General features: G+C 40.7%; 1 protein-coding gene across 3 annotated transcripts in view; it reads right to left on the bottom strand.

The window, feature by feature from the left end:
• Positions 1 to 329: 329 nt before the first annotated feature.
• PSIP1 (PC4 and SRSF1 interacting protein 1) overlaps positions 330 to 12,906 on the bottom strand; it is a 50,654-nt gene continuing 38,077 nt past the window's right edge. For all 3 annotated transcript variants that reach the window (XM_090038734.1, XM_090038733.1, XM_090038735.1), the window contains exons 13-17: positions 12,614 to 12,684; positions 9,768 to 9,869; positions 9,299 to 9,518; positions 3,848 to 3,959; positions 330 to 1,112 (exon numbers count right to left, since the gene is read on the bottom strand). In XM_090038734.1, coding sequence (XP_089894860.1) covers positions 1,049 to 1,112; positions 3,848 to 3,959; positions 9,299 to 9,518; positions 9,768 to 9,869; positions 12,614 to 12,684 — 569 coding nt within the window. In that variant the 3' untranslated portion in view covers positions 330 to 1,048. The remainder of the gene's footprint in view (positions 1,113 to 3,847; positions 3,960 to 9,298; positions 9,519 to 9,767; positions 9,870 to 12,613; positions 12,685 to 12,906) is intronic.

Here is a 12,906-nt window from a genome sequence, read left to right on the forward strand (position 1 = left end):
CTGTATTAGCATTTAGTGTAGGAAAAAAAACCCAACACTGCATATGGTGTAAAGCAATTCAAGTAACTGGATTTTGTAAACATGAAGTCCCTGTACACCCGAGTTTTTGGCCATCTACAAATAACTATAAATCTGATGTAATGTGTAGCAACAATACTTAGGTATGAATCCATAGATCACCTAAATCTAGCATCAGAATCAAAGAACATGTTTCACAAAATACACTGAAAAAACCAAAACTATTCATATAATTTTGGGTTAATTTTCAAAATTAGTCCAAAAGAATGGGTGTCCATTTATACAACTCACAAAATATGCAGAATCACGTGTTTCTGTATCAGCTTAAATTCTTTAATTTTTAGAAATGTTCAAGACAGTGTTTTCTGATCGATGTGCATCAATAGGTTCTGTGGAAACACTGGTTCAGTTTTTTCCCCTAGTATGACATCTATCATACCAAAAGCATTATTATGGAAAGTCACATAGCATAAATTGGCACAATGAGTTTGCAAGAACAAAACTAAACCTCTGTATTAAAAAATGAGTGATTAAGTATACTCAGACATTTAACATTTCAACTGCTATAAAAGTGTTGCTTTCAACTCTACAAAACACAGTGAAAAGACACCCTGACAAATATCCGTTTTGAAAACTATGCACAAATAGGTCAGTATTTTAGGAAGAGACTAGGTTTATACAAATAAAGCATTTGGGCAGTTTAAGAAGTGTCACTCTTTTCAACAAGACAAACATACAGTAGTCAGATAAAAATATACTACAGCTCTAACTCCTGTAACACAAGCATTCATTTCCTAAATGATTTTTTCACACTTGAACTGCGTATTGCCTGTTAATACTGGACAAAACTATCAGCAAGGATGTTTAAATACTTTTAAAACCAAGATTAAAGGGGGCTTTATTCCACAAAATTTTTAACATTAAAATACTATGCTTATAAAATTATTTAAAACTTTCAGCAGTCTATAGATTTTAAATGCAAAACATAAGAATCCTCTGTAATTTGTACTTTAAAAAAATTCCAGTGGCATCATTTATTTTCAGAGGCAGATTCTTTTGTTGTTTTCTCAGACTCTCTTTCTTCACCAGATGTTCTAGAAGAATAAAAGCAGCAAGGGTTAATGCTACCTATACAAAGAACACTTAAATTTCCCCCTGTAGAAATAAGTAAAGTATGTTAGATCCTATTTTGAAACAGACAACTTCAGTAGGGAGCACATGCTTATTTAGTAAATAACTTCTAATAGTTGTAACTTAATACTGCTCTACTGCCATTGAATTACTCATTGCACCCAGAACTTTTCCACGATGTATGTTTGCAATCTAACTAAATAATCAACCAACCAAAAGTTTCTTCATAATCTTTCCAAAGCATCCATGCATATAAAATTATACAAAACAACTAACTGTCTTTTCTAAAGCTGTTAACACAGCACAGCTTCAAAGGGAATGAAAATTGGTGTTACCACAATTTCCAGTCACCAAATAGGTTGATACATCAGTGCTCCATTCTAAATGAATTAACTGTTTAAACTGATATCACTATCCATTATACTTCAGTGTAAATTCAGAAAGATAGCTTATGCATTTTTATGCTCAGACAGACATGCCCCACTCCTTGAGCTGTTTACAAAAGAATGTTTAGCTAATAAACCAGGTGAACAGAAATTAGTAGTCAATGAGTCTTTTATTAGGTATTATGTATGTAATTGTTTTCTTTGTTAATGTAAAAAATGCTGGTGCTACATAGTCTGTTGGATGCAAAGATTTTATTGCTGCCCATTCAAGGCTGATTTTTGTGGTATTAAATCTGGGGAGCAGTGTTTTTTTTAACAAGAAATTTGACTTAATTGTTTGAATAAGACTCAAATATGTAGTGTGAAAACAAAGCAGCTCTGCAGGCTGTATTGGGCCCACTGGACAACCAGTGTGGCTGGGGATAAACCGCCTGCTACAGAACTGGGGGCCCTTGGGCCTTTGTGGACTTTCCAGTTGGCAGCAGGAAGGCAACTGAGGGCTGACAAAGCCTAATTGCTCTCCAGTTGTTTCTCCCATCTGCACTTTGTGACCACAGCCCTCACCTCATGCCTGTGCTGGAGCCACTGGCATGCCTTGGGACATGCAACACTGGCAACAGCTCTAGAACAGTGCATGGAGGTAGGGGCAATCACTGCCATGTGCTCTGCATCACAACCAGAGCAAGAACTGCTGCACCACTGCATGCTCCAGCTTGGGACTGGAGATGAAGCCATCGCTTCTTCATGCTCTGAGTTGGAATCTGGCCTGGAGTACGTAGCAAGTTTGACACCTTGGTCAAAGGCCTTCTCCACAGGAGAGTTTCACCATCTTTAATAAAGATTGTGAAGACTTTGAATTGAAACTGGTTTAGCCTTCAATACTGGGGCTGCATAAACACTTATTTAGGTTTAACCAAACTAAATCAGATCAAATTGAGAAGCGGTTTAAGCTAAATACAATAAAGCACCCCTTAAGAGCCTATATTTGTTCAAATAAATCTGATTTATTTAAATCTGGGTTATTAAACCACATTGTGTTAGTACATTGACACAGCAAACACTTGCATCTCTTAACCAGACTGTTTAAAAGTTCAGGCCCATGCTGCTAGAATGACTGGTTTCATTCCTCTGTAGGCTGAAGGGAATCCCTCCACAAATTCAGCTACAGATTCATAAAGCAGGACTATACCAGGTGAGACAAATACCAAAAGCTAAGAATCTACAATAGAGAAAAATCTACCAACAAAACTTGTTCATTTTCAGAAATGTACTGACAACACATGCTGGGGTTTTAAAAGGGCAGTGAGCCACAAGTAGGGAATGGGGGATGATGGGTCAAGCAGCAGAGGGTAAGACTACATCCTCCCTGCCTTCCCAGCCACTGGTTTCCCTGCAGCAGTGGTGGCGGGAGGGCTGCATTTAGTATGATCTTCCAATAACTATATTTTACAATTTTCAGTGTCTGGAATAGATTAAGGGGTTGGTCTTTTTACACAATAACATAATGCAGTGGATGCAGGTATGCCACAAATTAGCCCCACATCTTCCCCAAGTACCACTCCAAACCCCCATTCCTCTGCCTGATCTGTTGCTCTGCTTTCTGCCCTGTCTCTTGCTGCCTTGTTTCCTCCCAAGTCTGCTGTGTGCCACATAGTGGCTGCTTATGACAGAACAAGGAGCAACAATCTCAAGTTGCAGCAAGGGAGTTTTAGGTTAGACATTAGGAATAATAGTCTCACTAGGAGGGTAGTATAACACTGAAACAGGTTACCCAGAGAGGTTGTTTAAGCTCCATCCTTGGAGGTTCTCAAAACCCGGCTAGACAGAGCTTTGGCTGGGATGATTTAGCTGGGAATGGTTCTGCTTTGAGCAGCAGCTTGGACTAGATGACCTTTTGAGGTCTCTTCCAACCCTAACTTTCTATGATTCTGATGTGTTACTTGCAGCACACATACTGCAGATTGCCCACCCTGACACAATAAACCCCCAATTAGCTGTCCAATACTTCAAGTGTGGGTTATTTTTTTCTTTTAATTAAAAGCGCAAGAGATTGGCTTATGCTTGCGAAAAAATAAATGAAACCCAGTGGTCCAACAATGGTGGTCCTACATTGGCTAATGCAGAGTTCAGTGAAAGCAGAGATCCAATAGGTAAGGTCTAGAAATGGCCTGAACTTTCACCTATCCTTCAGGCTGTTCAAAGTTTATAGAGATGCTGGCTTAATGTTATCTTGGGGGAAGAGAGATAGCGAATGAGTGGCACATACCACAAATGATTTAGCCCTTTCGTTCTAAGATTAGAACTATGCTCACTTTTTCTTGGTGCTGACTTCATGCTTGTCTCTCTTTTCCTCGGTGCTGTCTCCATTGTGTTGCAGCTGGTTGCTGTCTTGAGAATCAGGCCCTCCATTCAGCATCTTTGAACCTTTTAATGTTACAAAGACAAAAAGTTGGTGCAATAGGTAAGCAGAAACCAAACTTAACAAAAAAAGATGCAGAATCTTTTTGTTTTTAACATCAACATCTGCACTGTGAAAGTTTGCTACCCCTAATCCTAACGTTTACAGCAGAGAGAATATAACTGGAAAGCAAAAACACTGTAGCAGAGTCTATCTACCTAGCTCAGACTCACAATTTCCTTGAGTATTTAAGTAAAACAAGCAGGCGTTCTCCTTTTTACAAAGAATACTTAAGAAGCCAAAACCAACAATGGTATAAAATGTTGCTGAAGTCCATCACTTGCAAGTTAATCTGTGTTCTAACTATTCACAACACACACTCCAAACAAATGCAAGTACTGGATAAGTTAAGTCTCTTCAAGTTAAAAAAAGCACATGGCTTATTAAAAAAAAAAAAAAAGACAGGAAATACAATGTGGTCCGCTTCAAGAGATTTTCTGTTCTTCTGGGGTATGGCCACGCTGGAGACACGAAGGGGACTCTCATGCAACTGTAGCAGCTCTCCCTCCCCTGCTGAAACAAACGCCACTTTCTTCATAGACGTACTATGAGACTACAGTAGGAAAGAGGACTATCATGTGCTACAATGATTTAAAATCTCAATTTTCCACATCCAAAGACCCATTATTGTCTATATAGTATGATGTGGCAGTATTTAACTGGAAGTTTTAAGGAAACAAAACAAAAAAGTATGATTAAGTAGTCTAGTACTCCATTTGTGTCAGTTACTGGGAGTAATGGACTGAACAGTGATCCAAGAAAGTTAAATTGCTCTGTGAGTTTTACCACAAATCTGACTATATGTATAAGCATTATAAGAAAAAGTGAATGGTAAAGTAGATTAACAAGCACTTTGACACTTAGAGAGAGACGTTACAGGCTTTAGTTTATACTTCAGGTAAAAAAAACCAACCAAACAACTGAATAGGGACAAGTTTTTCCTCCGGTCACTACAGGGAAAAAAGTCTCATGTTACAAGTGGAGTTTCTAATCAAAGATGCTATGGGTTACTTAACTGAAGTCGCTAAAAATATAGCCCATTTTCACAGACAGAAAACTTTCTACTTCCCCCCTCAATTCTATGTTCTAATCAAGAAGCATATGGGTACAAACCAATAATGGTATAATTGTCCCAATACCAAGATTATCTTCTATCAAGCCCTTTGAGAAAGTGATACTAGAAGGCAGAAGACCCATTTTAAAACAATATTCTTCATAAAAAATTTAAAGAAGCCCAATCCTGATTCAGAGCACACGTAAGGTCAGACTTCAGGAAAACACTTGAGCAGTAGCCTCATTTTCTTGATAGAGGCAATAAATATACAGGTTTCCCTTCCTTCATGCTGTATATTAGGCCTGTGTGAAGTGGGTAGTATTCACTTCAGATTTGGCCGATACAAGGGACAGTGATTTGGTAAGATGGATTTTGTGATTCGAATCACTGTCCCGAATCAATTTGGCCAGATCTCTCAGTCAAACAGGCCTCATCTCCTGCTTGCTCTCCCAGTCCCGTCAATGGCTGCTCCGCCCGGCCCCAGCATCCCAGGACTTAAAAAATAAACAAACGAAAGCCCTGCACTCACCAGTTCCTACCAGGCAGGGGGGACGACCCTGCTGCAAGGGAGGCTCTGCCACAAGCCCCCAGAGGCCCCACCAACTGCTGCAGCAGCTGGTGAGTGCAAGGCTTTCTTTTTTTTTCTTTTTAAGAGCTGGGATGCTGGGGCTGGACAGGGCAGCCATTGACAGGACTGGGAGAGTGGGTGGGGATCAGGGGGCCTGGGGGAGCAGGCAGAGGATGGGGCCTGGTGGGGGGGTCCCCCTATGATCCCCTCCTCCAACTCCCCCCTGCCAAATTACTGGCAGAGTTGTGGCTGCCCGAATCACCAAGTCTCCACTGAAGCTTTTCCGAATTGATTTGAACCTTTTTAGCAATCTCCCAATTCAATTCAGATTTGGAGATCTGGTCGCCAAATTCGGCTGAATCTTCTCTGAATTGAATTGGTAACCAAAGCTTCGCGCAGCCCTACTGTACATGCTTTCCTGGAAAATAGCGCATAACCTGAATTTGCATATGAGGAACCCGTTTTACAATGTAACAAATAGGGATACATTCCAAGACCTCAACTGTACTGATCTCCAGACCCACTTCTACCACTTTTACAAAATATTGGTATTCATCAATAGCAGATGGTACACATCAACACAGGGCACAATCATAATGGGGATGGCAACTACAGAAACGTGTCGCAGACAACGGGTAAGGAGCACCGATCCACACAGGCATGTGTCACTCCCACAAAGCAGCTAACTTGCAGGCTTCCACCACACTGATCGCATAAGAGTGAATTTACCTCGCATATAATGAATATTTGTTATAAAAAGGGTCATCGCATAAGAGCAAATTCGCACATACAGAACCTGCATAAAGTGAGGGAAACCCATATGTATATTTTACTGCTAGAATGTCATACAGATTAATTTGTTCTTTGATAAGCTCTTTCCATTTAAATAAGCAGCCAAGAAATATCTTAACACATTCAGTTACTTTCAAAGAAAATGTGTGGGTATTGGAACCAAAAGCTGCTCAAGTGTGGGAGAAATAACATTACCTTCCAGTTACCAAATAGCAAGAACCCTTATTATTCCATGCCAACCTTTAATTAATGTTATAATTTTTTACTGTAATGTCCCAAAAGTTGTTCTCATTTACTGCAAAATAAAGGCCTAAATTTGAAGCAGTAAAGAGATATAATTCTTGGAATTCATGTACTATACTAAAAATTGTACATTTAGACAAAAGCTGCTTTGGCAGACTAGTTGCAAGACCTTATGTACTTTAGGTATCATTATTTAGGCAAATACTGTTGCCAGTGGCTCTGATCCTCGGTCCCACACTGTTCAACATCTTCATCAGCAACTTGGACGAGTGGGTGAATAGCACCTTGTTCAGATTCGCAGATGACACCAAGATGTGGGTGGGGGTGGGCACGCTAGAGGGGAGGGACAAGCTGCAAATCAGATCTGGACAGGTTACAGAGGTGGGCAGATGAGAACAGGATGGGATTCAACACTGATAAGTGTAAGGTACTGCACCTGGGGAAGAAGAACCAGCAGCATACCTACAGGCTGGGGAACTCCCTTTTCTGCCTCTGTGCTGATGAAAGGGATCTTGGGGTCATCACTGACTCCAAGATGAACATGGGCCACCAATGTGGGGATGCAGTCAGAAAGGCTAACCACACCTTGTCATGCATTCACAGATGCATCACGAGCAGGTCCAAGGAGATGATCCTGCAACCTTGGTCAGGCCCCAGCAAGAGTACTGCATCCAGTTCTGGGCACTGCATTTCAAGAGGGATGTGGAAAATATGGAGAGGGTCCAGAGGAGGGCCACTTGCATGAGGGGGCAGCAGGGCAGGTCCTATGAGGATAGACTATGGGATCTGAACCTGTTCAACCTCCAGAAGAGGAGGCTGAGAGGGGATCTGGTGGCCGTCTATAAACTGGCCATGGGAGACCAGCAGGCAATGGGAGAGTCCCTGTTCCCCAAGCACTACCAGGAGTAACAAGGAACAACGGCCATAAGCTGACAGAGAGCAGATTCAGGGCGGCTAGGATCTGGAACCAACTTCCAAGTCCTCAGTCCTACCCTGGGGGTCTTTAAGAGGAGGCTAGATAGACAGCTTACTGGGGTCATTTGACCCCAGCATTCTTTCCTGCCATGGCAGGGGGTCAGACTTGATGATCTGCTCAAGTCCCTTCTGACTCTACTAACTATGAAACTATGATATTCCTTCAGCCAGTTCTGTCTGCACCCTAGGATGAACTTCATCAAAGTTTGCTTTTTTAATTCCTTCCAGTTGGTCAGGAGCACTCTCATCTACTCTTTACAATCTACAGCTCTTCTTTGTATTAATTTGTTTTAGTTTTCTTTACTAGAGGCTGTGCAGGGGAGAGGGGGAAGCTTTTCCATGAAGGCCATGTGTAAGTGCTAATATAGTAGGAGGCTACTTAAGAGTGCTTACACAAACCTTTGCTGCATGCTCTGTAGTACCTGTGTAATCCACTTCTGGTCATATTCCACCATGATGCATTAAAGTGGTTAGGACACTCAGAAATTACCTCCCTTTTACACACCCAAAAAACAAGTGGTCAGTAACGTTTTGCAGTAGGGATCTACCTGGCCCTGGGTGCAGGCTGCTTCCAACCTGCGTTGCACTGCCAGGGCTGGAGCCACCAGTACCCCTGGCAATACCATTGCTTCTCTCTCCTGCCTAGGTGAAGTCCCCAGCTGCTAAAACACCACAGAAGCCCCTTGGCTCTGCAGGCTGTAGGTTTCTAAACCCTGATTTGGTAGGTACCCAATTCTCCTGACAGTCTTTGGGCCATCCCAAAGGAGTTGAATACAACTTTTTTTGGTTACTTTTTATAGTATTTTGGCCTCTACATCTATTCCTACTGGAACTCCTTCCAAGTTCACCCTGACCATTTTCAGGGTTTTTTTTTAACACTTATTTCTATCCCCACCTTTCCGGAAGTCGTTAAGTGCTCAATTCCCCCGATATTTAAATCTTCTGGATGTTAACTGCAGTCTAAGGTCTCTAGTAAAACAGTCAGCTGTAGGCAATAGCATGTGAAATATGTCCACCCTATTACTGACATTTTGCTTTAGCTAGGACAGAACTCCTAAAGAAAATACAGATAATTGCTTTCAGTGTTTGAAGACATGCAAGATAAAAGGCAACTACATTTCTCTTAACACTTATCTCGCTGTTCAAAAAAATATAAAAGTCAGCAATATTGAATGTATGGGGTAAAGACACAACCACCCTTCCAGCCATTTTCTGGCCATGGAACCAACAGCATAAATGTTTCAAGAGAAGGCATGTTAGATGCTAGATCAGGGTGGGCAAAATGCGGCCCGGGGACCAGATGTGGGCCCGCCAGGCTATTCTATCCAGCCTGTGGGACCCCTAAAAAACTTTAAAAATTTATATTAATCTGCCCTGGGCTACCTGTCACAAGCCCCTCTATGGGCTTGCTGAAACTCAGTAAGCAGCCCTCTGCCCAAAACAATAGCCCCTGTGCTAGATGAATGTTTGTAGCTTGCATTTATGTTGTTAGCCTACGGGCAGATTCTGCAGCAAGACATCCTTATAACCTACCTACTGAGGTCCAGGACTTGTTCCAAAATAATAATAAATAAAGAAACCTACATTATATTACATTTGGACTACGGCAATCTGAAATCGAGTTGCTTAAGATGGAGATGGTGGAGAGTGCATTTGAGGAAGCCACTACATACCTGTTTGCTCTTTCTCTTTTTCTGTTTTCTTATTTGTGCCTTTCTTCCACTGTTCTTTGGTTTTGTTTGCTTCTTCATGCTGTTTCTGCTCAGCAAGTGATTTATTCAGCACTTGAGAGAGGACAGAATCTCCTTCCCCAACCAGAAACATGGTCTTGAACTTGTTGTACAGCATGGTAGATTTCTCCATAATAACTTGGCTAACCTTGAACTTTCGTATCTGAAGATTCACAAATGAAATGTAACCAGACCTACATGCATATCTGCTTTTTAAATTTTTTTTAAGTTATGCTCATCCTCCTTTAATAAAGGATACATAAATTGCTTAATCTAGTAAAATTCATTCAAAATTTAAAAAGAAACAAACAAACAAACATTTTCACAAACTAAGATAAATAAGCTTAAAAACAATGGCTAAAAATCAATCCACTGAACTTTCAAAAGTTTTTACAGTAAAGCAACATCTTACTTTCTTGAGTGTCAGAATCATCTCTGTGTGCTTCTGAGCTTGTTGCATTGTGACTTGAAGTGAAGCAAGCTCATCTAGGGCCTCAATGCATCTGTTCACATCCTGTACAAAAATGAAGCAGTCGGTTTCAACTTTAACTTTTGGTCCAGGATCAAATAAATATGGGGGGGGAAGGAAATTAAGACTTGATTATCACTGTAAAATATGCATTCAGACTAAAAAAAAAAAAAAAAAAAAATACTGGCAGCTAGAAAACCTTAGTAGAACACAGAAATGATCAGCACACCCAGATCTATAGATGAGAACACCGGACAATTTTAACTAATTCCTACCATGCCAAAGAAACAGTACTTCATATTTTCACAGAAGAGACATACAGTAATTAAGCTTAACTCAAACACTTCATTTGGTTTCAACACATAGCAGTTGGTTCAAAGTGTCAAATCTAAGTTCTCTTGTGTAACCCATACTAAAGTTACACATGGCTTGGTACTAATGCCAAAAATAAAACTCGCTTTGCACTTTCTGCTACTTCTGTGAATTCACATTTTTAATACCCAAGGTGAAAATATTGGGCTTAAGGTGACTCCACAAGTTCAGCTATCCTCAAGACTTCACCAGAGAAGCCCTCTTCCTCAGCCCTTTCTTCCCTCTTCCTCTGATACTTTTGATAACATTTAATATCATGGTTAAAATTAGTAAGATTCACATACCCGTGTATGCCAAGTTCTAACACCAGCTTTCAAGGTGAAAACAAACCCTACTACAGTCCTTCTCTTGCCCTCACTGTTCTTCTCCTTCAACAAGCTATTTTCTAGGTATCTCCAACCAAAGCGGATCTTCAATCACATATACATGGATGTTATTAATTGCCAAAATTTATTTTAAGGAAGGCAGCAAGGAAAGAGTTGGGACTAAGACCTCATGTTTGCTTAATGATAAAGCATGATCAGGTGGGACATGCTGGATGAACAGTGTGTTTTTCCCTGCAACCAATCTTTTTCTTGTTATGATTGCATACTGCAGGGATGTCAAAATTACGGTGTCATGTGGCAACATGTACTGGAGGTGGGGGGTGAGCAATGGCTGCATTAACTCCCACTGCTTCCACTTGCTTTGCTACCATATCTGGATCTGGCTGGGGGCAGGGGCAGGTTAGGAAGGAGGGAGGGGGAAGTTTGACATACTTGGTACACTGTGTAACCACTATAAACCCATAAGAAAGACTATTGCTAGTATCTTTTACACCAATACAAATTCACTCAATTTTAAATTTTGTTTAATTGTCGTAGAACATTAAAGCCAGGCCAGTAGAGCAACACTGTATTTAGATAAAATTGAGGATCATATAAATAAAAATAAATAACATTTAAAAAAAAATTTTAAAAAATAGTATTACAGGTATTTTTTTTTTTAAATCTTAAATGACAATTAAACCTCAGTTTTGGATTTCAGTGTTACCAGCTCTTGGACATTTTTCTGTGCATGAGTTCTGGGAATGATGTCTGATAGCATTTGACACCTCAGGATTCCCAACTGAAGGATGGTGCTGTAGATGCCAGACTGAACCCCCAAGTACTGAGCTACAGTTCAGGGTGCCACCATCAGGGGCTGCTGAAATGTTTGCTGCTTGTTGGTTCTGGAAACAGCACAAGGGATAGAGGCATGAGGAGCAGGCGGTCAAGTTTCCTTGCATCATTTCCCATATGATGGATGAAGAAATGGCAACACAAGCAATTAGGTAAGCAGGGACCTAAAAACAGTGTCCCATTCCTTTCTTCCCCCCACCCAACTGCACCTTAACAGCTTGCTTCTTCACTGCTGTCAGAATAGGGGTGGGCAAAATCCAGCCCATGGGCTGGATCTGGCCAACAGCCAGACTCCATTTCCCAGGACCCCTTGCCTGCATGGCTGGGGCCAGCTTGGTCTGGGGCCAGGGCAGAACTACAATTTGACCAAGTTGCCCCTGCCACAAGATATCTTCAGCTCCCTGTCCTGCACCCTGCCAGTGCAGCATGGCAACCCCAGACTTATGCTATCATAGCACAGCAGCTGGGGTCTCCATGGAGACCACCCCCAGCCATGCAGGCAGGGACTCCTGGGAAATGGAGTCTAGCTGCTGGCCAGATCTACCTTTTCACCCACCCATGTTAGAATATCACATAATGGCAGGAGAGAGGCAGACCAAGAACACCATGTCCAACAAGGAAGAAGATGGAAAAGTATCCTTCCCTCCATCCTAAGCTGCAACCAAGAGAGAAACTTCACAAGTTCTGTACATTTCAGGAAATTCCTCCAAACAAGCACACTCGAAGTCCATCCAAGTGCTCATAATCAGAAAATAAGTTTGGTTATTTTTAAAAACAAAAACAGAACACACTTGTATGTTCACCATTAATTAAACCTGAAGACTGGCAATGTTAGGAAAATAATCGAATTTAGGCAGTCCCCTACATAGCTTGATGTTGTGAGGTTTTAGTTGTATGCAAATACACCACTTGTAGAAATCGTGTACATAAGAAATGTGCATGTTCAAAATGTTTATTTTCTTTGTCCAAGGTGAGCGAAAAATTTTAAACGACAACTGATAAAATGGTGAAAAGTAAAATAAAATTTTAGAACCCACTTTGACAAGTCTTGTTGTTTTGGATTTTTCTTTAAACATGCTTACCCAAGGGCTCTTCGTACATCTATAGTGCTCTCATTTAAGTAGAATGGTCACTCTGTAAACAGCAGGAATTCTTTCCCCTTTCAAAACACCCACAGGATCAGATCTCAACTATACATTCCAAAACATATTAGCTAAAGGCACTATGCATGTACACCAACTAACACAGCATACTCACAAGATTATCAATTTTGAGTGAATTTTTAATTTCTGCATGTATCCTTTGAAGCCGAGAATCCATTGATGTTTCTGTAAGATTAAAAATAATATTTTGACTGTTTGATCCATTGAACCAGAATACTACCCCCCAAAAATTCTACAAACTTGATTTCCTGGCATAGAAAAGGTTTTTTAAAAACAGTTGTGCCTAAGCAGTCTATAGTAGCTACCCATGCAAAACATACTATTTTGATCATAAGCATTATGGAGCATTTAAAAAGGAACTGGTTCAACAACACTGTTGTTATTGTT

Source organism: Crocodylus siamensis, chromosome 3, assembly GCF_052110815.1.
Source record: "Crocodylus siamensis isolate JL-2025a chromosome 3, ASM5211081v1, whole genome shotgun sequence".
NCBI lineage: Eukaryota > Metazoa > Chordata > Crocodylia > Crocodylidae > Crocodylus > Crocodylus siamensis.